This window comes from Halichoerus grypus, chromosome 9 (genome assembly GCF_964656455.1).
Source record: "Halichoerus grypus chromosome 9, mHalGry1.hap1.1, whole genome shotgun sequence".
In the NCBI taxonomy this organism is placed as follows: Eukaryota; Metazoa; Chordata; class Mammalia; order Carnivora; family Phocidae; genus Halichoerus; species Halichoerus grypus.
This window is the reverse complement of record NC_135720.1, coordinates 97,361,249-97,385,707: the sequence shown is the minus strand read 5'-3', so window position 1 is coordinate 97,385,707 and position 24,459 is coordinate 97,361,249. Positions and strand designations below refer to the sequence as shown.

The window sequence follows — 24,459 nt, the reverse complement described above, 5'->3', positions numbered from 1 at the left end:
GTGCTACCTTTTTACTGTTGTGGAGAACTCCTCCCTGTGCCTGCTCCAAGTCGCTGTAGCTGCAGCCTCGCGGCCGCACCCACTCCCACCCAGCCCGAGCCCCCACACCCAGCCGCGCCCGCCCTGCTCCAAACACACAGGAGCCCTGGCCCAGCGGCCCGCACCTGGAGACCGGCAGGTGAGTCAGAGCAGAGGCTGGACCGAAAGGGCAGGGCTGGCCGGGGCCGGCGGTTACGGGAGTGTGGCCGGGCCACAGGAGAAGTGGGCGTCCCCCCCCGCCGCCCACCTGGCACCGTGTCCCCGAGTCACTCCCGAAGATGGAAGACGAGCCAGCAGCCTGGGAGGCAGGCGCATGGCGCGACGCAGAGCGAGAGGGCAGGTGAGGACAGAGCCGTCCGGGCAACAGGCGGCAGATCTTGGCCGGCGTTCAGAAGCCACTTCGAGGACACACTTCCCGCCAGAGCTCCCCACCCCCACCACGTGTCCCTGGCCCCCGCCCAGCCACGTGCCGGTCAGGCCCCGGCAGGAGCCCAAGAGTCAGGGCCCAGGGAAGGACTGGTCCAGGGAGAGCCTGCGCTCCTCCCCCTCCCTCCCAGGCAGTACCGCTACCTGCCCGGGGGCCTGGCACTCACCAGACTCCCTCTTGATGAGCCTGGCTGGCAGTCTGGGGGCAGCTGGGACTCTCCGCTTGGCACTCTGCTCGTTCCAGTACTCCCGCCAGTGCCGCAGCTGGGAGTGGATGAAGCGCCACATGAGCCAGGCCTGGGCGGCACACACCAGCAGCAGCACGCAGAGCCTGCGGGGGACCGAGGGCCGGGCTCAGGGGGGTGGGGGGGCACCCGCGCCCGGGAGAGCGTGCCAGTCTCCCCCCAGCACACCGGCCGGGTGCTGACAGAGGGAGGGGGCGCGGGAGACCAGGGAGCAGGAGGTGACAGGCGCATGTCCAGCTCCCTAGTCAAACGGCCTCCATGGCCTCTTTTGTAGCCACAGCACAGAACGGGACTCCTTTAAGCTTCATATATAGAGTGAAAGAATTCAAATGAATTGAATCAAGATATAGCAAAATAATTCTAGAAGAGTGGCTTCTCATCTAGCATGCCACTTGAAAGCTGAGCAACAGCGGACAAATCACACACCCTCCCAGGCCCCAGGGTCGCCTGGAAACACAATGGCTTCCTCCCTGCCTCCCCCCTTCCCCGCTGTGGAAGGCCACTGGCCAAGCTGCCTAGCACACCACCGTACAGAGTCCAAGCGTGGCTGTAAATCAAGGGCCTGGACAGGACACGCATCGTGCACCACGAAGCACTGGGCAAGGGCGAGGGGACTCCCACTTGGGGACCCTGACCGCAGTCCCAGCAGGCCAGGCCTGCCAGTGAAGACGGTCTTGCCGGAAGCAGAAGGCTGGTATTCCTTCTTCTCTCAGGCCTGCTGTCTAGAGATCTCCAGCGAAACAACAATGTGCAGGAGACTCAGGTCTGTTGCCCCCTGACCTTCCAAACTGTGCCAAGTTCAGGAGGCTCCTGGCAGGGCTCAGGGAGCCTTAATTTCTCTCCTTGGGCTTCTTCCCAACTCACCTGCAAAGTAAGGTGTTAAAGTTCCCTTTCTCGGGGTCAAAGGCCTGGTTTTCCATGCGAGCAAGTCCAAAGCCGATGGCCAGCACGGCGAGGGTGAGGATGAAGAGGCGGGTGACCCCAAATACAGCAGCCCAGGCATTAAACCTGCTCGTGGAGGCGGAAAAAGGACGTCAGCCTTTAGGGCCCATGAGGGAACCTTTACCCACTTCTCTGGAAGCAACCCCACATGGAAAGAGCATGCGAGGGTAGCCGAGTAGGGTGTCTGAGGGAGGGAGGAGAGATCTAGAATAAGAGGCTCCGAAAAACAGCCTCAGGGTGCCGCCTGCAGGTAAGGGGCAGTTCCCACCCCGGGCAGGAGCCTCCCACCAGGCAGGCCTCACAGGAGGCCCCTGCCCACGGCGCCTCCGAACCGGCCAGCGGGCCTCGTGCCACTCACAGCTTCTCGTTGTTCTCGTCTGCGAAGTAGAAGAGTCGAGCCATGTGGAAGAGGGACTCGGTGCAGTACTGCAGCAGCAGCAAGATGAGGCCCAGGCGGCTCAGGCTGGGAGAAAAGGACAAGCCTCAGTCCTCCCCCCCCACCCCCCCCGGACGCCATGGAGAGCAGAGGCCAGGGCCCGGCACCCTGGGCTCCGCCTCCACGTCACCTCTCCCTGGCTGGCCCTCCTCAGCCTGCAGGATTCTTGGAGAGAATACTGAATCCCCTGGCTGTCCACCTGGCCTGTCTGGGTCCGCGCCCCCCACCCCCCCCAGTGAACCTGGGCTTTGGCTCTCACGGCACCTGTCCCCTTGCATGCTTCGCCTGGCCTGGGACCAAGCACATAAAAGGTGCTTAGAACAAGGGACCAAGCCTTGCAGGTAGAAATACAAGGGATTCCCACCGTCTGGTTTTTCATTATCCAAGTCTTCGCGGCTAAGAGGTACATGGAGAGGCAAAACTCAACATAATGCAAAAATACGTGCTAATGAGCCAGCCTCTTAAAACATTAGCACCACCCACTCAGACACCCCCTCTGCTCAATTCCGGGCACGGGGTCATTACGGACTTCCTTAGGCAGTTTGCTACAGAAAGTCAACTGTCGTTCAAATACACGCAGAAGGACTGCAGAGTGAAATGATGTGGGAGCGCTCCCACGGGCAGTGCTAACTGCGGATCCCGCCGCTTCCACCCAACGAGACCAAGGCAGGGCAAGATGGACGGGGAGGGTCTCGGGATCCTGAGGATGCTCGAGAGAATGGCGTGAAAACTAGCCCATGTCCTCACATGGCCTGGAAAGTCCAAAATGATCTTGCCCATGACCTCGTCTCAAACCTCACTTTCTGCACTCCGGCCACAATGGGCTTTACACCCACTCCCACCTCAGGGTCTCTGACCTACGGTTTCTCTGCCTGCACCACTGTCCCCCCAGATCTTCACGTGCCTGAGTCTTGTCATTCCTGCCTCCACTTGAGTCACCTCCTCAGAGAGTCTTCCCTCCACATGACAAAGGTGCCAAGGAGACAAGTCCCTCTCTCCCATTACCCAGCTTTATTATTCTCTTCATCACACTTAGCACCACAGGAAACTATTTTTTCTTTCTTTCTTTTAAGAGAGGAATGGGGTAGGGGCAGAGGGAGAGAGAATCCCAAGCAGGCTCCACACCCAGCATGGAGTCCAATGCGGGTTTCAATCTCACAACCCTGAGATCGTGACCTTAGCCGACATCAAGAGTCAGACGCTCAACCGACTGAGCCACCCAGGTGCCCAGAAACTCAGTTTTCTTAATGGTCTGCTACCCGCTAGAATGGGCACCCCAGGAGAGCAAGGCCTTGGTCTTCCTGCAGCCAGATGGGACTGCAGCTCCTAAGGCAGCGCCTGGCCCGGGGGAGGAGCTCAGCTATGTGCTGAGTGAAGGCCTCTAAAAGTCAAGCTCTTCACCAAAACGAACACCCATGCATCAGTTGGCATTTCAGAGGTGTGTCTCCCTGGGGAAATCCTGTATCTCTCCTTTCCTCACACTCACTTCTGAAAACCAGAACCAGGATGGAGAAGGGAGATCACGGTCCTTACACGAGCAGAGAGACGGCTGCACCAGCATCACCGGGGAACGGAATGGGCCTCATTTTGGAGGATCTGCTGCTCCCTGCCCTCTCGGTTCTATTCTGATTCCAAAACAAGAATCACAGGACTCTGCCCGAACAGGGTCAGACTCCTGTCCATCTCCTTCCCTGGGACATGTCAGACGTGAGATAAACAGATCCTAGAGCATCTCCTGTCTTTGGGAGGAACAGTGACGATACAGCAAGGACCCAACGGCAGGAAGCTCTCTTTCTACCTGGTCCTGCCTGCACACTCTCACCCAGGTCCTCACCGCATGCCGCTGGGTGCTACACGAGCACAGAGCTCATCCCGCCATATAACCTTTGCTCCCCAAAGACCCAGCCAGGAGTTGATGCCATATCAGCCTCCAGAGACAAGCGAGCAGATGCAAGAGCTGCCTTCCTCCTAACTCCATTACCCCCGGCCGGTCACCCTCACAGGACGCCAGCCGTGAGGGTCTGGGAGATGATGGGCTCAGGGACCTCCGGGGAGCCTAGCAGAAAGTTATCCATCGCAAACCCTCAAAATGTCGGCCCAGAGACAGTACAGGGTGTTCTGTGCTGCACAGATAAAGCTCAAGAAAATTCCAAATTAGCAATGACATATCCTACTCATCAACAGGATTCTTTCTGTAAGAGACACTCAAGGCCAAACACTATGGCAACTCCTGCGACTTCAAAGCTATGGTTCAAGTGCCAACAGCCCTCGAAGCCTCCCTTGGCTCTGTGTTGGGAGGACTTAGTCACTCCTCTGGGTCCCCACGGCCAAGCATACATACTGTAGCCCCACGCTGGTCACGCTGAGCGGTCCTGACCTGTGCCAACAACGGTCTCTCCCGCTGGGCTGAGCATGAACCGCTCAAGATAAAGCAATTGCCACCTTTGTGTTCCCAGGTCTTGCATGGTGCTCGGCAAACAGAAGGTGCCTAATAAATGCCTCCTCATCAAGTGTCTGCGTGGAGAGCTGCATGGACATACAAGGGCATGGCAGTCTGACAGGCTCGGGGTCTCACTCACTTTAAGAGGTATGCTCCGGCTATGTGGGCCAAGTACAGACAAATGTACTGCAGCTGACGGGGGATTTCCTCCTGCAAACAAGAGAAGCAGATGGTAAACGTGCCCCCCCACCCCCAACTCCAGATGCAGGAACGGAGGGGAGGTGCAGAGGGACGACGGTGGGCCGGGCCGGGCTGCTCTCACCCAGCCGGTCCCAGATCACGCCAGAGGCCCACGCACCAGGTTGCTGGCAAGCCAGAGGGTGAGGCACCAGCTTCCGGTCCATGGGGCGGGACTGGGTTGAGAAAGAAGAGACAGGGACTGGGGAACAGGGCTTTTGGAAATAATTCAGAGGGAGGCTATTTAAGAAGAAAAAAAAAAAAAGACCGAGAAAGGCCAAAACCTCTGATCCACTATCCAGAAGACAAGAGGTAGACCTCCCGCAAAGCCACACGTCTAGCGTGGGAGGCAGGAGAAGCGCTGGTGGCCTGCTCTCAGGGAGATCTTCGCGGAAACTTGGCTGGCTCAGCATCTTCCTCAACCCGCCGACACACCCCAGCCAGCTCAGGCCCAGCGGCTTACTGCAGGGGGGAGTGGGGAACGTGGGGCTTCCCAGCTGGGGAGTACTCACCTTCCGTACCTTCTGGAAGTACAGCTCAGGAAGTGCGTGCAGCCAGTAGGCCAGCTGACACAGGTAGAAAAACTTCACCTGGAAGCTGGAGACAAGGGAACGAGTCACACGGGAGGGACACACGGGAGGGATGAGCACGGGGGGAGGGGGCCTGGACTGTGGGAGGAGCTGGTCCAGGAGCCGGAGGGAAGCCCCGAGCCCAGGGACCCTGCTCCACAGACCAGAGCACTCCACGGGACGCAGAGGCCACGGAGGGAAACAAAAACGGTGAAGAGTACAGCGGAGGGTCCCTTGGCTCGGAGAAGGGAAGGCTGCGCACGGACAGTGAAGATGGGGCACCACTCTATTGAAGAGTGAACAGAGCTAAGTGGCAAAGGAGGCATCGCAGCTCTAAGCCCTTTGCTGTTGTTCTGAAGGGTCTCAGGAAGGCACCGAGGGCCTCCTGCGGGAGGCAGACCCTCCTGGTGTCTCGGCAGCACAGAGCAGGAGAGAAGGCGCACCGGCCGCGCAAGGCTGGGAGGAAGGTGCACTGTGAAGGGGTGCAGGTCATCAAGAAGGAACGAGGCCCAGAGAACTTTACAGAGATGCTCCGCTTCCGGTATCGGTCTCTGACAGTGCAGGCACCTGCTGCGGGCTGAAAGTGGGTGTCCCTCAAAATTCAGATGCTGAAATCCGAATCCTCGTGTGACGGTATTAGGAGGTGGGGCCTTGGGGAGGTGATTTAGTCATGGGGGCGGGGACCTCATTAATGGGATCCGTGCCCTTGTAAAAGAGACCCCAGAGGGCTCCTCCCGGGCTTCTCCACGTGAGGACACCACCAGAAGACCGCCCTCTCTGAACCCAGAAGCAGACCCTCACCAGACACCACATCTTGGGCTTTTCAGGCTCCAGAACTGCGAGCAATAAATTTCTGTTGTATAATTTCTAAGCCACCCAGCCTCTGCCGGCGGGGCTAAGACGTCACCTCTGTGACAGGGGCTAATGAGGAGACATCATTTTGGGAGTCTCCAGTCAAGCGCACTAGCAGGAAGCAGCTCCCAGACAAGACTGCCATGTGCACCACGGTGCCCGAAAAGGCTCGGCCTGTGAGCGGCTCCTGCCAGCGGCCCGGCTTGCTGCTCCCCGGAGACAGTCCTGCGAATACTCACGGGAGGCACACGTGTGGGTAGTCTTCCCAGAGGCTTCTTGGGTTTGTTAAATATCCTTCCTGTAGTGGGCAAGGAGAGACGGCCTTTAGACAGGAGGCTAGGAGACCCGCTGGGGCCCTGGGCAGGGCCAGAGGCGCACCCAATCCCCAGCGCCAGGAAGAGGGAGAGACAGGAAACATGAAAAATGAAGGCTCGCTCTCTGCACGGGAGCCACCCGGCCCTCAGCCGGCTTCCTCACTGTGACAGAGCTATGACGTCGCAGAAGAGCCCTAGTCTGGGGGCTGAAGACCTGAGTCTGGACGTGGGCCTGGCACTCACCGGCTGTATCCTCTGGGCAAGTTAGTCTCCCTAAGCTTCAGTTGGCTCGTCTGAAAATGAGGATAAAAATACCCTCGCAGAGTTATTGTTAGAAATAAATGTTATAGCTTATGTTTATGCGTCTAGCATTATGCCTGGCATGAAGGCACTCAGGAAATGCTTGTAGAATGAATAAGCAAGTGGACTGGAAAAACGAAAAGCCTAGTTTGGCTTTTCACGTCGCTATGAATAAAAAGAATGCAGGACCGCACAGGCTTCCCCAGGAGGCCTCACCCCATAGGCCTCCTAAGTGTCTACCACACTGGGTCGTTATCGCGAGAGGTCTCCATTACTCTACAAGTTCCTTCCCACCAGGGTCTTACCATGCCCTTCTTTATACCTCCAGCACCTAGCCCAGGGCCTATTGTAGAGTAAAGGAGGTAACCTGAAAACCCTCCCATCATGAAACCTCCAGAAATGCTGGATGACACCTAACAAGAATGCTCTTAAATGCAAAGGGTTTTCCCAGAAAGGGATCCCAAAGGGACAGGAGGCTAAAAGCCAGAGCAGTGAGGTGAGGCTGGGGCAGCTCAGAGGGCACTAGTCTTGGGGCCAGGGTGTTCGTGCCCACATGAGAACAGAAGACGGGGCCTCCAGAGGTGGAATCCAAGACCCTTGTGTAAAAGCAGGACCCCTGAAGAGCTACAGAAGACGGTTAGACTGAGTTTGCACTAGTTTGGGTTGGACTAGAGAAAGGGCAGACTCAGTCTGACCACCAATAGAGAGAGATTAAAGAAGCTTTCTGCTCATCCTGGGCTCGGGATGAAAAGCAAAATATAGGGCGCCTGGGTGGCTCAGTTGGTTAAGCAACTGCCTTCGGCTCAGGTCATGATCCTGGAGTCCCGGGATCGAGTCCCGCATCGGGCTCCCTGCTCAGCAGGGAGTCTGCTTCTCCCTCTGACCCTCCCCCTCTCATGTGCTCTCTCTCTCATTCTCTCTCTCAAATAAATAAATAAAATCTTTAAAAAAAAAAAAAAAAGAAAGAAAAGCAAAATATATTATCCCTTGAAAATCTGTAACCTCAGGTTCACTTTCACATGAGTTTGGAGTTCAAACTTATACCCCTCATATGGTCCAAGAACTACCAAGCTTAGAAATTAGTAGTATTAATACTGTTGGGCCAGTGATACCACTGGGGCATACTCTCATCCAAGGATGTACAGGATTCTCACGCCTAAAACCCTGCTAAAGAGGAGTCTGTAATCCGAAATTACAAAACATAAGAGGAAACACTCCTCCGTGAGCAAGGGTCGGCTGACATTACAAGAATCCAATAAAAATTTGTTGGTCGAATGAATGAATCAATGATGAATGCTTTAGGCAATTTCTCTCTTCTGAGGGAAGAACAAGGCTCTTACTAGTCCCTCAGAGGAGGTTAGGACAGTACGACCCTGTCATTCCAGGGAAATCTCCGGTGAGAACATCCCAAGGAAGCAGCAATGTACTTAAGAAAATGGTCCATCTGGGACTGAGGTAGGAGGGACATTTCTGCCCGAAGAGAGACTGGCCAAGAGAAACAGCACTGAGAGAAACCTAAAGCCCAGATGACCTTGTGATTTTAAACAGGAACCCTCCTCGGCTTGGCCCCTTTTCTTAGGGGACAAGGAGGTCAGAAGTTTGAAGCCAACAAGCAAAGAACCTCCCCAGAAAAATGCTGCCTGCTTGTGAATGTCTAGTCCTCAGGGAGTACAGGGAAGGAGTGCAGGGAGGAGGGCGGGGGAGTCAGAGGAAAATGACTCACTGCCTTTTCCAGACCTCGGGCCAGGCAGCTGCCTGAGGGCGGCCGGGGGCTGGGGTGCCCTCTGGGGGCCGGAGGCCAAGGACCTGAGATCCCAGGGGGCCGAGTGTGGCAACCCTGCCCCAATCCTGGTCCCCGACGGGCACTGGCAGAGGTGCTGGGGGAACTCCTGAAATCCTTTGTTCTCTCCTTAACCTAGGAGCCAAGGGAGGCCCGAGCAAACTGGAACAATCTCTCCTTTTGCCCCCACAGCCTTCCTTTTTGGTGAACAGACAAACAGAACCACAGAAACAGCAGAACCCAGTCATAACACAGCCGGTTGCTACCTAGACTCAGACATACCAACATCGTTTGTCCTTCAGGAACAATCACATACTCGAGTTCTGCTCTAAGTGGCCAAGCTGTTAATAGAAATCAGTCCAGGGTGAGGGGCCTTCCCTCTACCAGGCTCTCACAGAGCATCAGACTTCAGGTTTGTTTTTTTTTTTTTTTTTTTTTTAAGATTTATTTGACAGAGAGAGATACAGCAAGAGAGGGAACACAAGCAGGGGGAGTGGGAGAGGGAGAAGCAGGCTTCCCGCCGAGCAGGGAGCCCGATGCGGGGCTCGATCCCAGGACCCTGGGACCACGACCCGAGCCGAAGGCAGACACCTAATGGCTGAGCCACCTAGGTGCCCCTCAGACTTCAGGTTTTAAGATATGAATGGAGACCTCCCAAGGAAGTTGGGCAGGGGAGACCAGACGCCTGCCCACCCTGCTCCCCCCAGTAGAGCGTGGGGGTCTTGTTTTGTCTTCTAACAATCAACAGTCAGTAGTTCAAAGGTAGATGATAAGTAAGGAGGTTGACCTCCTACATTATTGGTTGGTCCAGCCATGCTGTCCTCACTCTGCTTGTATAAATGCAGAGAGAAATGTCTGGATCAAGCACCCCCCCCAAAACCCGGTTATTTTAGGGGGAGGGATCTGGGGAAAATTTTCACATTTTCTAAAAAACCTTTATGTATTGCTCAATTTTTAATAGATCTATGAGTTTATAAAAACAAGAGACTCATGATTTTAAAAACTGCTGGGGGCCAGAGCAAGAAGACGTGCCTGCAGCTTACTCCCGCATCCTCACAAGCACAACGTCGTGAGCACGCAGTACCTGCCACGCTCTGCCCGCGAGACACGGTGGTGGGCACAGGCCGTTCACAAGCAGCTCGGGGGCAGGGGGGACAGACCGACGGACAGCAGAGCACACACACGTGAACGAGAAAAACGCCACAGTACACGCTGGGGGGAGGGGTCCTGAGGAGGGGACTCTGAGGTGGAGACTTCGATGGGAAGGAGGAGCCAGCCACGGATTCAGGGGATGAAGCATCTGGGCAGAGGAACCACCCACGCAGAGCCCAAGGGCCAGGAGCAGAAGAGCAGAGGTAAGAAGAGGGGGACCTCGATCACAGGAGTGAGGAAGAAAACGACTTCACTGCAAGTGGGATGGCAGCTTTGACACAAGGGTGCAGGACTTAGGTTCCAGAAAGCCCTGTCTGGCTGAGCAGAAAATGGATTTGGGTGGCAGGCCACCGGAACGAAAACAGCCTCCTCCTAGAAGGACAGTCAGTGGTCCAGGCGAGAGAGAATGGCGGCTTGGACTGCACACCGGGATTCCCCAGCCTCGGCACTCCGACACCTGGGGCTGGACAATCCTTGGTCGTGGCGGCTGGCCTGCACACGGCAGGACATTCGGCGGCATCCCAGCAGCGTACTGCCGGTGTCCCCAAATCTCCCCTGTGGACCACAGGCCCAAGGCGGAAAGCGCGGACCGCACCTCGACATGCTCTGCGGGGGGAGGGGGGGGCGCGGACCCTGCTGATGAGCTGAATGTGGGCGGGGAAAGAAAGAAGGATCAAAAAATATCTCATCCTCACAGAAAAATAGCATTTAAAAAACACTAGCTACTTTTCACTCCTTTTACAAAACTACCCTCTCTCTTCTTCCTCAATCACCTTCATTCCCCACAGGACGGTGCAGATGGAGTGGCTGAGGGCCAGGGGCTGCATGGTGCTACTGGGAGTTGGGGTCACTAGAGCTTTCCAGGGTCCCCCAGGTCTCTACTTCCTACAGAAGATGTTGAGTGGGGGACCTGGCTGTCCCCATAATAAAAGCCTGTCATGAGCTTCCCCCACGTAAAGTACTGCATGCTCCCAGACTAAGGAGCATCATCATTTTCAAGCCCTTGCAGGCCTGACAGAAGCAAAGACAGAGCTGCTGAGCATTTAACATTCTGGAAGGGGTGTTAAGTAACGTGGCTTTTGGCCTCCAGAATCTGTCTAAATGCGTCACAGCTCGGGTGGAATGTCTGGGGGTGAGGCAGCACTTGACTTGGGTAAAAGTGACCCAGAGATGAGGCAACACTTCTTCTGAAAGACCCTGAGACCATTCTGCCTCAAAGCAGCCGAGGGGACTCCGCAGGCTGCAGGAACCAAACACCGAGCGGTTGGCAGAAGAGGTCTGGCATCCAGCGCAACCCACACCCAGGGGGCCAGGACATGCACTGCACAGCGGCAAGGGGCACTCCTCACACAGGCCACACTGTAGGTCTTCCCCCAGGGACAGTGCAGCAGGGCAGTCCCTCTTGAGGGGACAGAAGCCTGTGGTCCTGGCATTTAAAACTCCTAAGGTTCTGGCTAGGAAGACTGTTCCATGATTAGATGACAATAGAAACACCAGCAAAATACGAAAGGACATGCTGACTCCCGCTTTCAGAATAGGAATTCAGCGTTCGGCTCTGGACGCGGAGTTCCTTAGGATGTGAAAGCTCATCGCGTTCACTGAAGGAAGAGGAAGCGGGTGAGAGGTCAGTGGAAGACAGGGAAGGGAACTTCTAAAAGATCACAGGGTTGCTGAATTTTCCAAGCCCAGGCCTGCATTTCTCACAGGACAATTCTAGCTCTTGGGAAAGAGACCAAGTTCCAGACGGGAGGTGCTCCAAGTGGGGGTGGGGGGCTGCTAATTAACCACGGTCATGCACCACAGGCCGGGTCTATGTTACGGTGAACCCTAAAGGGCTGTCCACATTCCCTGCTACGAAGGAATTCTGCTGTATCGAAGGCTGCTTGAAAGAACAGTCCTTTTGTGTAGAAAGGAGAGGTAGATAAGTTGTCTGGTCCTCCAGGCACTTGTGGGAAGGGCACGGACTCGCACAGGATTTGATGTGCGGACAGGGGGGAGGCTGGCCTTGTTTGCGGGAGGCCAATATGGGAAAACAGAAAGTGTCCTGGACCTGGAACCAGACTCCTAAGTCCAAGTCTGGTCCTTGCCACTTCCAAACCATGTGACCATGGGGACACTGCAAAATTCAGTCTTGGAGGTCTTCAAACCATGAACACGGGAACAAGAATAAACCTAAGACTCCTCTCACTGGATAGCAGTGGTAGGAGGGCCCAGGCAAGTGACGCAGTGCTACGGAGATGCACGGTATCCTGCTCGTACCAACCCATAATAGTGAGAACTCGTGCTGATTTCTGGACGAGAGGGCTCTCTCCAGCCATAAAAGAGCGGCTATACCACTTGGCCCCTCTCGTACCATGAGGATGCAAAAATAGCTTCAGTTCCAAGAAACTGCTCAAAGTTTTTACAAACTGCTCCTGCCTCTTTTCCTTCCCAGCTCAGCCCCGCCGTTATTAGCAATCCGAGAAGAGACGCGCCACCGGCAGCCCAGGCCCCAGTCCCCAGGGCCACTCACCGTCACCACCACGTAGAAGGACCATACCACCGAGCTGAGATGAAAGATGACCAGCTGCCCAGATTCGTTGAACTTGCTGTGTTTGACCTTAGAGAGGTGAAGCCGTTTGCTGATTTTCTAAGGAATAAAGAGAATCCTGCATGTTAATATATGCAGGTGGATGGGTAATGCGTGGGCTTCGAACTCCCATTTCCCACCCATGATAGGGCAGCAGGTGGCCATGACCCGGGCTAGGCCGTGTAAGCCTGCTGTGTGCACAGAGCGCTCAGTTCAAGGCAAGCATTTTGAGAAAGTGGCAAGATGGAGGTCTTCAGCCTAGATGTAAAGAAAACATCCCCCGATCAGGCTAGAGGACAGACCCATAAGGATGCTGCCCTGCCATTTCAGGTGTGTGACACCCTCACATCATTAAGTGCTGCCGTCCCACGCGCTAAGAAGGCTGCGAGCGGGGACAGAAACCACGGTGTGTGGCAAGGGATGTCCAATCAATAGGACCAATCAGGGCACACAAATTAGGAAGCAAAGGGGCCCAGAGCTGCAGTCTCCTCTGGGGTGAGGCCCCACCGCCCGTGGCATCTCCCCAGCTTCTGATGTCAGGACCCACACACGTCACTCACATCTAAAATGTACTCTTGAACCACAGCATGCAGGATGATGGTGATGAAGACGTAGAACAAGATGGTGACCAGGTCCTTGGGCCCATAGTGGTAGTGCACGGTCTCACTATCTGTGGAGGTAAGAAGAGCCACGTCGGCATCCCTGGGCTGAGGAAGTGCTGTGGGACCCCAAACTGGAGACCTCTGAAGCAGAATGTGCCGTGCTGTACCCCTAGATGCAGAAGACAGTTTCGTCCCTAGAATCCTACCCAACCTCTGGACGCGGCCCTTGGGAAGTGCCGACGGGGAGGGTTATGCCATGATGACTACCTCCCCTGCCTCTGGGCAGGAGAGCACGGTGGTTAGGAGGCAGGGTGGGAGACAAGCAATCTCCAGCTCACCCTGGCTGTGTGACTAGGCAGAAGTAACCAACCTCTCTGAGCCGCTATTTCCTTCCCTGTAAGATGGGACTGCAGCCTTCAGTAGAGAAGCATGCAGTGGGGGCTAGAAGTGTGGACTCAGAAGCCTGAGTTTATATCACAGCTCTGTCATTTCCTATGTGACACTGGGACACCGCTCTATGTGACCTTTCTGTGCCTCAGTGTCCTTATCTGTAAAATGAGGGTAAAAGCAGTTCCCGCATCGTAGGGTTTCCCTGAGAATCAGAGGACTTCAATGCAAAGGGCTCAGAACTCTATCTAGCACACAGTAAGTGCTACAGACGTATTTGTGACTATTTGTGTTGTTGGGCTAGCGTGAGCATTAAATGAAATTATTTGTATGCGAGATGCTGATCACCGTGTCTACACCCACGGCGAGCATGCAATAAATGGTAGTTGGCTGAAGTATCACTTAATGGCAATAAATCAGACAAGAATCCCAGACGTACAAGCCTTGTAAAGCTCTGCGGTGGCAGCGTCGTGTTCCACGGACAGAGGAGGGTTTCTCCCTTCGTTCCAGCAGGCTAGGGGTGCCAGGGCTCGTGAACCCAGGCCTGGATCTCTGCCACTCGCACGCCGAGTCACACACCCATGAGTCATCGCTCTCGGCCGGGATGCATTTACCAGAAGGTAGACGGGGGTCGGGAGCTTCAGGGTGGCCACAGAACGGAGCAGAGCCACGCCCCGCCCTCTGCCACCCTGGACTTGGGAGAATGGACGGTCCACGGTGCCGAGGGGTGGGAGGGCAGCGAGCCCGGGAGCCCCGAGGTCAGACAGACTTGCCTGTTTCCTCTGCCACCGCCTTTCCACAAGGACCTGCCGTGAGGGGCCCCGGGCTAAGTGCCGAAGTGTGGAGAGGAGAGCCACTGGCCCAGCTTCGGAGCACGCAGACCGGTGAGGAGATGGACAAGCAAACGTACAATGACCCCACGGACAGGCACACGGGGCCAAGAGGTACACAGAGCGCCCCAGCGAGCCGCGGCAGGCCAGGGCCCAACACCGGCTGGGGTGGGGGTGGCGGGGGGGGGGGGAGGGACAGGACGACGTCGGAACCTGGGGGTAAGCACAGGTGGTCAAGCAGGGGAGGAGCATCTAGGCAGAGGCGGCAACATCTGCAGACGATGCAGGGGATGAGGCCGGGGTGGCGGGGGAGGCCACAGGGAATGCCTGGGTGCCCCGTGAAAGGGGGTGGACTTGATCCTGAAGGCAACACGGACACATCGGAGAATTCAGATTCAACACGCAAATGATGAAATATGGGTTTGGGGAAGTGGACTCCAGCAACGGTGAATGATGGCGTGCCTGGAGGTGAAGACACCGGTCAGGGGGGCTCTGCGCCGTGATCCACATCGGGACCCACAGAGGCCTGCAGTAAAGCAGGACGACGGCCATCGGTGAGAAGGGGCAGCACGAGGGCCCTCCCAGGGGCTGAGGGCTGGGCGGGGGTGCGTGGGGAAGAGGCAGGCATGGGGGCCGGAGAAGGCACTGGAGGTGGGAGGACAGCTGGGAGGACACTTGCCCCGCCTCCTTCAGAAGGGAGGACCAAAGCACACACACTCGATGGGGGCAGATTTTGAAACCATAAAATAAACACATGCAAAGTTTCGTCGAGACCAGCATTACCAGGCAAAATGGGATTTATATTCCACCAAACAAGCACGGTCCCAGAGTAGGGAGACACCACCTGTCAAGACTGGATTATCTTCTTTAAAGCCTCTTCAGGGCCACCTGTCGTTCTTCACCCCAAATACCATGGTTCCAAAGAGATGCGACCCTTGCTTTCGATCCCTCTTGAAACAAGAATGAGTGCGTGAATATAGTCGTTCATCCCTTCGCTGTTGAGAGCGACATGCGTGTTTTTCCATCAACAAATAGCCCAAGTGCACGGCTCCATTCTGGGTGTCAGGAGAAGACCATGAACAAGGTGGGCCCGGCCCTGCCCTCCTGGAGCATCGTGAGTGCACACCAAATCCTCACACTAAAAAACCGGAGGCTGAAACTACAACACAGCAGCAGCAAAACCCACACAAACCACCAGAGTAAAAAATGGGCAAAGGACTTGAATAGACATTTATCAAAAAAAGACATACGAATGGCCAACAGGTATATGACAAAGTGCCCACCATCACTATCATTAGGGAAATGCAAATCAAAACCATGATACAACCTCCCATCCATTAGAATGGCTACCTTTTTTAAAAAAAAAAAAAAACCACCAAAAGACAGGAAATAACAAGTGTTGGTGAGGACGTAGATAAATTGGAGCTTCTCTACACAGATTGTGGGAATGTAAAATGGGACAGTCACTATGGAAAGCAGTACGGTAGTTCCTAAAATATTAAAAATAGTAAACTCAAAATGGATGAAAGACCTAAACATAAGATCTGAAGCCATAAAAACTCCTAAACAAACACATAGGCAGTAATCTCTTGGACATCAGCCTTAGCAACTTTTTTTTGGATCTGTCCCCTGAGGTAAGGGAAACAAAAGCAAAAATAAACTATTGGGCCTACTCCAAAATAAAAAGCTTCTGCAGGACAAAGGAAATAAAACAAAAAGGCAACCTACAGAATGGAAGAAGGTATTTGCAAATGATATATCCAATAAGGGGTTAATATGCAAACTATATAAAGAATTTATACAAGTCAACACACACACAATAATGATCTGATTAAAAATGGGCAGAGGACCTGAATAGACATGTTTCCACAGAAGACATCCAGATGGCCGACACATGAAAAGATGCTCAACATCACTCATCAAAATCAAAAACCACAATGGGAGAATACATCACATCTGTCAGATGGCTAGAATCAGACAAGAAATAAGCGTTGGTGACAATGTGGAGAATAGAGAGCCTTGTGCACTGTAGTGGGAATGTAAATTGGTCCAACCACTGTGGAAAACAGTATGGAGGTTCCCCCCCAAAAAATAGAAATAGAACTACCATACAATCCAGCAATTCTACTATGGGTATTGACCCAAAGCAAATGAAATCACTCATTTGGAAAGATATCTGCACCCCTATGTTTACTGCAGCAGTATTTATAACAGCCACATTATGGAAGCAGCCTGAGGGTCCACTGAGAAGATGAATGGATAAAGAAGATGTAATCGGGTATTACTCAGCCATAAAAAAAGGAGATCTTGCCATTTGTGACAGTATGGATGGACCCTACGGGTATTATGCTAAGTGAAGTCAGAGAAATAAAAATACCTTATGGTTTCACTTATATGTGGCATGTAAAAAACAAAAAAACAACCAGACTCCTATATACAGAGAGCAAACTGGTGTCTGCCCGAGGGTGGGGGTGGCGGTGGGGGATGGGTGAAATAAGTGAAGGGGATTAAGAGGTACACCCCACCAGTTATAAACTAAGTCAGGGGGGTGAAAAGTACAACATAGGGATAGAGTCAATAACGTAATATCGTCGTATGGTGACAACACCTAGGGTGGTGAGCAGTGTTGTGTACAGAACTGTCCCATCACTATGTTGTACACCTGAAACTAATACAACATTGTAGGTCAGCTATATTTCCATTAAAAAAAATTAAAAATAGAGTTACCGTAGGATCCTGCAATTCCACTTCGGGGTACATGCTCAAAACAACTGAAAGCCGGATCTCCAAGTACTATTTGTGTACCCATGTTCATAGCAACACTTTTCACAATAGCCAAAGGTAGAAATGACCCAAGTGTCTATTGACGGATGGATGGACAAACAAAATGCAGTATATAGACCCACAAAAGAATATTACTCAGCCTTAAAAGGGAAGGAAATCCTGTCGTGGGCTATGGCACAGATGAACCTGCAGGTGTATGTAGTCTGATTCATAGACACAAACCAGAACGCTCGGGAGCGGGGGCCGGAGGGAAACGGGGAGTTGCTAGTTAATAGCCACAAAGTTGTGGTTCTGCAAGAATAGGGTTCTGGAGATGGGCTGCTCGACAGCGTCAATGTATTTAACACTACTGAACTGTACACTTAGAAATGGGGACGATGGCAAATTTTATCCTCTATTTAAATTAAAAACCCACCCCCAGTGGCCAGGTGTTAGGTAAGTACTCTGACCAAAGGCTGAAGGGGAAGGAACAGGGAGCAGAAGCATCACTCGCTCAAGGAGGGGACACAGCCGAGCTGTGCAGGGGGAGAGCGCTGGCGAGGGCAGAGGCCCCAGGCAGATGGGGTGGGGGGGTGGGGATGAGGTTGGAGCAGGGGTCTGGGAGGCTGCAGAGGTGGGAGGGCCAGCTCATGACCTTCAGGTCCCCTGACAGGTCCCGGCAAGGTCTGAAAGGCACTGGCAGGCTCCTGAGGCTTTCAGGCCCGTATTTATAAAGCTCACTCTTCCTGCCACATGGAGAAGAACTAGAGAAGCGTGCACAGAAGGCAGGAGGGCATGGTGGCAGAGCCACGGAGAGAAGACACATCCGGATAGATGTGGGTGATGGAGCGGCCCTGGGGAATGGTTCTCAAGTTCCTTCTGGAACCTCATCGGCACTCTGGAGCCTTCCTTCATGGTTTCAGCATTCTGCGACATGTGTTATTCTGTTTGATCTCATGAGATGGGCAAGGAGAGCAGCGGAGGACACGGGGTTCAGAAAGGTAAGGGACAGGAGCCCTTCTCAGGGCTCCCAGGGCCCCAGCCCAGCCACCAAACACCACCTCAGGGCCAACCTGACCCACTCACCCCCACCCCTTGTCCCGCATCCTTACTGGTGATGATCCATTCCCCTGAGGTCCTTCTCCTAGTCTGGTAACAAGTAGCAGCATCCATAAATACTCAAAAGCTGTGATCTGATTCATACACAGTATCTCTGGTGCTTTCCCCTGATCCGCTATCTCCCCACTTTTGATCAAAGCAGGGAAGGAAACTGGTTTGACGGTTTGGCTCCTTCTGCTCTCCACAGAGCCAGAGAGGCTGGAACTTTGTGATCTTCCAGGAGGCCATAAACCTATACTAGTTTTGCAGAAAAGTAACTTGAAGCATGTCTCTGAGCTATTAGACCAGAGAGGCCCCCCTGGTCACAAGTCGCAGCAAAATGCCGACAGGTACCAGGTGGATAACCCAAACGAGCAAAGCAATCCAGGTCTCGCCAGATCACACCTTTCAGCACAGAGGTCCGCTGCCTTAGACAGCAGACATCGCCCCTTCCACAGTACAGCTGTAAACAGAGCGCCCTCTTGGTCTATCGTTCACCTTCCTGCTTTGAGAGAGGGACACGTTTAAGAAATAGCCACTTTCCTATAAAGAAGGCGTGGTATACACACACACAGTGGAATATTACTCAGCCATCGAAAAGAAGGAACTCTTGCCATTTCCAACGACATGGATGGAGTTACAGTACATTACGCTAAATGAAAGCAGTCAGAGAAAGACAAAAACCAGATGATCTCACTCCTATGTGGAATTTAAGAAAACAGATGAACATATGGGAAGGGGGAGAAAGGAGAGAGGGAAACAAGCCATAAGAGACCCTTAACGACAGAGAGCAAACTGAGGGCTGATGGAGGGAGGTGGGGGAGGATGGGCTAGGTGGGGGATGGGTATTTAGGAGGGCACTTGTTATGATGAGCACTGGGTGTTGTATGTGTCGAATCAGTGATTTTTACTCCAGAAACCAATATTGCACTGTATGTTCACTAAAATTTAAATTTTAAAAAAGTTCTCAGTATAAGAAAAAAAAATATATCCACTTTCTTTTCCACCTTACTAAAAGACAGTTAAAGGGGCGCCTGGGTGGCTCAGTCATTAAGCGTCTGCCTTCGGCTCAGGTCATGATCTCAGGGTCCTGGGATCGAGCCCCACATCGGGCTCCCTGCTCAGCGGGAAGCCTGCTTCTCCCTCTCCCTCTGCCTGCCGCTCTGCCTACTTGTACGCTCTGTCAAATAAATAAAATCTTTTAAAAAATAAAATAAAAGACAATTAAAACTGGAATACACAGTAACTGACAGGTAGTCTCGATGTCAGGGATGCTAGAGGGGAGGGTGACTGTGGGAAGCCACAAAGCGTATGTCCCCCGGGGGTGATGAAGGAGTAGGAAAGGTGCTCCTCAGAGACTGTGGCCAGGGGAGGGGTGCAGCCCAGTGTGGCCAGATTCCTGATATTCCAGAAGCAAAAAGAAAAATTTTTACATGAAATCATCTGATTTAAAAATATTGGGGACTAATTCAAAATTATAGAAAAAAAAAACCACTTCATGGGCCAACACCCGACTAGCCAAAGAAAATAAATCTGCAGGCCAACTCTGACCATGGGCCACCAATATGGAGCCTCCAGCCTACATGACCCCTGACACCCTTCCTCCTATGCACCGCCCCCCCCCCCCACCCAAGTATGTCAATATGCCCTTCCGTAGGAATCAATCCAACTTCGGAAGAAAGCACCTTCAGTACTGATCTTCCAACTGTAGATGCATTATTCCTCTCCCATCAAACGTGGCATTTGCTTGGCTTATCTCTGATCACGGTTTAAAAAGAGAGCTAGAGTCATCAATACGAGCCTTGGCTGTTTTGACCACCTCTGTCAGCAGCTGTCCCTTGACGGGAGTAACGTTCTTATGGACATCCTGTTTTGCTTCCTATGACTAAGAGATACATTCCCGTTTCCTTTGGTGTCACCTGTAAGCAGCTTCTGCCGTCTGCCTTACGTGTACCCATCTCGTCCGGGTACTCCCGTGCGGTCTCTCACGTCTTCCTGTGACTTGAGCTGGTTGGTGGCCACCTGGAGCCAACCTAGCCACCTTTCAGATCCTTAGAGTCTGGGTATCTGCCAACGAGCCTTGCGCCTGTGTGTGAAAAGCTGGCTGTTCCGAGAGCATCGCTGCACAATCCGGCCGTCTCTTGGTTCCTGGTGCCCTTCCTAATGCCTGCACACCCAGGATGACAAAATGCACTTTCTGCGGGTTTCTGTGCTTACGGCCAACTCTGTTTCCACGTTATTTTGAAGTTCTAAAAGAAGAACTTAGGGGTGCCTGGGTGGCTCAGTGGGTTAAGAAGTCTGCCTTCGGCTCAGGTCATGATCCCAGGGTCCTGGGCTCGCGTTCCCGGTCAGTGGGGGTCTGCTTCTCCCTCTGCCCCTCCCCCCGCTTGTGCTCTCTCTCTCTCTCTCTCTCTCTCTCTCTCTGGCACGCTCGCTCTCAAAATCTTAAAAAAATTAAAAAAGACCTTAGATATGAAAAAAAAAAAACCACCACAAGGAAAATCAAGAGGCAAATGATCACCTAGGGGGAAAATATTCGTAATTCAGATGATAAATGAAAGACTAATCTTGCTAATATGTAAAGAGCTCCCACCACTTGAGGGTAAAAAGATCAAAACTGCAACAGAAAAATGCACAAAGATATGAACAATTCACAAAGAGATGGCCCTTATGCATTTAAAAAGATGCTCAACCGTACACCGAAGAGAAATGCAAATTAAAACTACAGTGAGCTACCATTTCATACCTATCAGATTGGCAAAAATCCAAAGCTTGACAATATACTCAGGCTCTCTTTCACACACCACTGATGAGAATGCAAAATGGACCCCCTCTTCGGAAGGGCAATTTGGCAATTTCTATCGAGATTACAAGTGCATCCGCCCTTTGATGTGGCAACTCCACTTCTGGGAATTTATCTTACAGTGATACCTGCCATGTTCAAAATGACATGTGTACAAGGTTATGCAGCGCAGCACTGTTTTTAACAATAAACTAACGGCAGCAATCCACGTGGTTTTCATCTACTGGGGCCTGGGTACACAGATCCTCGTTCTAACGCACTGGGGCTACTCAGAGTGTGGCTGCAGACCAGCAGGACCAGCATCAGCTGCGAGCCTGGAGATGAACGCTCGTGCAATCCACCCCAGACACTCCGGGGAAGGCCCCGGACTTCACGCTTAATGAATCTCCAGGTGATTCTGATGCATACTAAATTTAAGAAGCACCAACATAAACAATGGAGCTATTTTTAAAAATGAGAGCCCAAGATCAAAAACAGGGGAAACTACTCAGGAGATTTAGACAGCAGAGTAATGGTCGCTTTGGGAAGGGGTACTGGCTAGGAGGACGCTGGGAGTGCCGTATCCTGATCTAGGTGATGGTGGCATGCGTGCGCACCTGCGTACACATTCACCAAGCTGGGCCCTTAAAGAAAGTGTGCTTCACAGCACGTGCTATACCTCAGTACGGTTTGTGAGGAGAACAATGAGGCTCTCTACATGTCGCCATGGAAGGATATCCAGGACCGATTACTCAGTGGGGGGAGAAAGCAAGGTACAGAACACACAGTATTCTACCAGTTCTAGGAGAAAGAAGAGAAAAGAAACATGCGTATTTGTGTGTGCATAAAGAAACACTGGAAGGTGAGAGGAGAAATCCAGGAAGGGCACACAGGAAACAACAGGGATTACCCACAGGGGACGGGGCTGTCAAAGGAAGAGTTCAGGGTGCGAACAAGACTTTCACTCTGACTTTTTTGACAGGTGAGTGTAGTTTCTACTCAAAAAGTAATCTTTAAGTAAATACATGTTCAAATTCTTCCACTTTGTACAAATTAAATTAAGAAGTGGTATCTTTCCCACCTCATTCCCCCCGCCCCCGACCCCCACCCCCACCCACAGGGACCCAGACCAGGCATGGAGAGACCTGAAGCTCATTTCTGGAGCTGCCCGTCGCCAGTCATGTGATCCAGGGTCTCCCTGCCCGCACTCACCCGCCCTGGACAATGAGGATCATACCATCTACCCTATACCATCAAAGGTAGAAGGATGAAATAGATAACTGACTTATAAACTGTAAAGTGCTACACAAACAGAGGGGATCATTATGACCACTTCCGCCAGAATCCGAAGATAAAAGAACATAACTGTCACCATGTACCACACACAAAAGGTACTCCCACGAGGGAGCTTATTTAGGATAAAGATTACGAACAACCGCCCTAAGCCACTTATTGAGCACATGCTCTGTGCCAGGCGCTTGTAGTGAACACATCTTATAGGTGGCATCATTCGCCTCTCACAGGAATCCGGAGTATTATGCCCATTTTACAGACCCGGCAGCTGAGGTCTAGAGGCCAGCAGCTAGTGAGGGGTGTGCCAAGCCCCCCAGCATGCGGCCAGTGGCAGGAGGCCAAGCCTGCTGGCTTTCTGACTCCCCTTCAAATCATACAGACGGTGCATCCGTTAAACCCTGAAGGCCTGCCTCCTCCCCGAGGCGCCAGGAGATGAGTGCGTCTGAGGACAGGCGTGGGGCACAGGGCCTCAAAGGGCAGCATCCTGCAGCATCCTGACCTCCACTCCTACTCCGTCCGGCCAGGCTGCCAGGCCATGCCCTCACCGGCCTCCCGACCCGGAAGATGGGGCCAGCGGCATGAGAACCACAAGCACCACCGAGGTGCTCACATGCACGCAGCTGTTCGGAGTCGACTGTGGCTCCCCCCACCCCAAAATGATTCAGCTGAAGTCCTAACCTCTCCCACCTCAGAACAGGACCTCCCTGGACACAGGGTCTTTACAGAGGTCATCCAGTTACAGTGCAATTATTAGTGTGGGCCCTAACCCAATCTGACTGATGTCCTTACAAAAAGGGGAAACTGGTCATATAGACACACACACACACACACGCAAGATGGCCATCCGTACGCCAAGGAGAGGCCTGGAACAGAACCTTCACTCAGGGCCTTCAAATGAACCAACCTGCCGACACCCTGATCTTGGAACTTCTAGCCTCCAGGACTGTGAGACAATAAATTTCTGTTATTGAAGCCACTCAGTCTGTGGTCCTTTGTTACGGCAGCCCTAGCAAAAATTACGTGCCTTCATACGATCCTTCCTCACGCCCCCCTCCACCCAGTTAACTGAGGATCGAGCAGAGGACTTGTCAAGGTTACCATTTTAACCCCGTATTACCCGACTCGGGATACATTTTTGCCAATTTTCTAGTAAAATAGGTAAGAAAAGGATATTTTCATGAAGTGAGAGAAGCAGTAAAGAGAATTTGGAAATAAAGGGCCTAACTTTGGAATTGTTTTCTTGAAGTACCATTCCTTTTTACAAGGCTGCAAACCCCCCGCCCCAGGGCCTTCAGGGAAGAAATACAGCAATAACTCCTAGGTGCCAAGCACACACTCAGTCCCTGCTGCAGTTTACAAACATGAGGCTTCTATCTACAACCCACCTGAGCAGACAACACGCAGCACGCGGAGAACACCTACAGGAAGGGAAAGCGTGAGCTTTAAAAAAAAAAAAAAAAAAAAAATTCATTGAGAGCCATAAAGGAAAAATAACTCAAGGATCACATACAAAAGAAAAAAAAGAAAAAGAAAAAGAAAGAAAGACCTAGAATCACAGCTTTTTTCCTCCCCCTGGATAAAAATAACAATGTCAACAAGTGCACTGTTAATTAGGAATGAAATTTCAGTAGGAACTGAATAAGAAAACAATTATCAAAGCTAGATAGACAAGATTGGATCAGGAAAGGCGAGAATGTGAAGAAGTAAAAACGTGGGGTGGGGTCTGGATCAGAGGGTGTGGGGGAGGGAAGGGAAAGGGCAAGAAAATTCGCCAAGAGAAGAGGAGGCAGCAGGTCAAGGACGCCATTGCTAGGCTTCTGGCTGGTGAGCCCTCAGCCACAGCCACTCAGGGGTTCCACTTACTTAAACCTCTAGAACCGCACACTGAAGGGGATGAATGCTCTGGGCTGTAACAGGCAAATGGAGAAAATCAGGTCTAGGCTGGAAGGGGTCACTGGAGGTTCTGACGTGTTCACCTTGTGAAAACTCACTGAGCTGACCACTTATGGTTTGTCCACTTTTCTACACAATTGTTAGGCTTCGATAACAGGGGCCCTGGCGTGAAGGTGTCCTCCCCCAGCCCCAAATTCACATGTTGGAGTCCTAATGTCCTCACGTCAATGTAAAGGTGTTACAGGTCGGGGCCTTCGGGAGGTGCCTGGGTCACGAGGTGAAGCCTTCGTGGATGGGGCTGGGCCCTTACAAGGGAACCCACAGCGCTCCCTGCCCCCCCCAACCCTGTCAGGAGGCCCCAAGACGTCTGTGCCTGGAAGAGGGCCCTCACCTGACCCTGCTGGCACCCTCACCTCAGACTTCCAGCCTCCAGACCGGGGAGAAGGAAGTTTCTGTTGTTTTTAAGCCACCTAGTCTGTGGTAGTTTGAGCAGACCAAATAGAGGAAGGC

General features: G+C 52.7%; 1 protein-coding gene across 4 annotated transcripts in view; it reads right to left on the bottom strand.

Moving 5' to 3' along the window:
- The window catches only part of TRAM2 (translocation associated membrane protein 2), an 82,713-nt gene that overhangs the window by 5,795 nt on the left and 52,459 nt on the right, over positions 1-24,459 (bottom strand). Inside the window, exons 1-10 of one of the 4 annotated variants that reach the window (XM_078055243.1) lie at positions 16,848-17,384; positions 13,730-16,087; positions 12,862-12,971; positions 12,245-12,361; positions 6,426-6,484; positions 5,278-5,362; positions 4,668-4,738; positions 2,011-2,115; positions 1,575-1,718; positions 633-796 (exon numbers count right to left, since the gene is read on the bottom strand). In XM_078055243.1, the coding sequence (XP_077911369.1) occupies positions 633-796; positions 1,575-1,718; positions 2,011-2,115; positions 4,668-4,738; positions 5,278-5,362; positions 6,426-6,484; positions 12,245-12,361; positions 12,862-12,971; positions 13,730-14,372 (1,498 nt within the window). In that variant the 5' untranslated portion in view covers positions 14,373-16,087; positions 16,848-17,384. Of the gene's footprint in view, positions 1-632; positions 797-1,574; positions 1,719-2,010; positions 2,116-4,465; positions 4,739-5,277; positions 5,363-6,425; positions 6,485-12,244; positions 12,362-12,861; positions 12,972-13,729; positions 17,404-24,459 lie in introns of those variants that run through there. The other 3 variants (XR_013441235.1, XM_078055244.1, XR_013441236.1) reach the window with 3 other exon arrangements.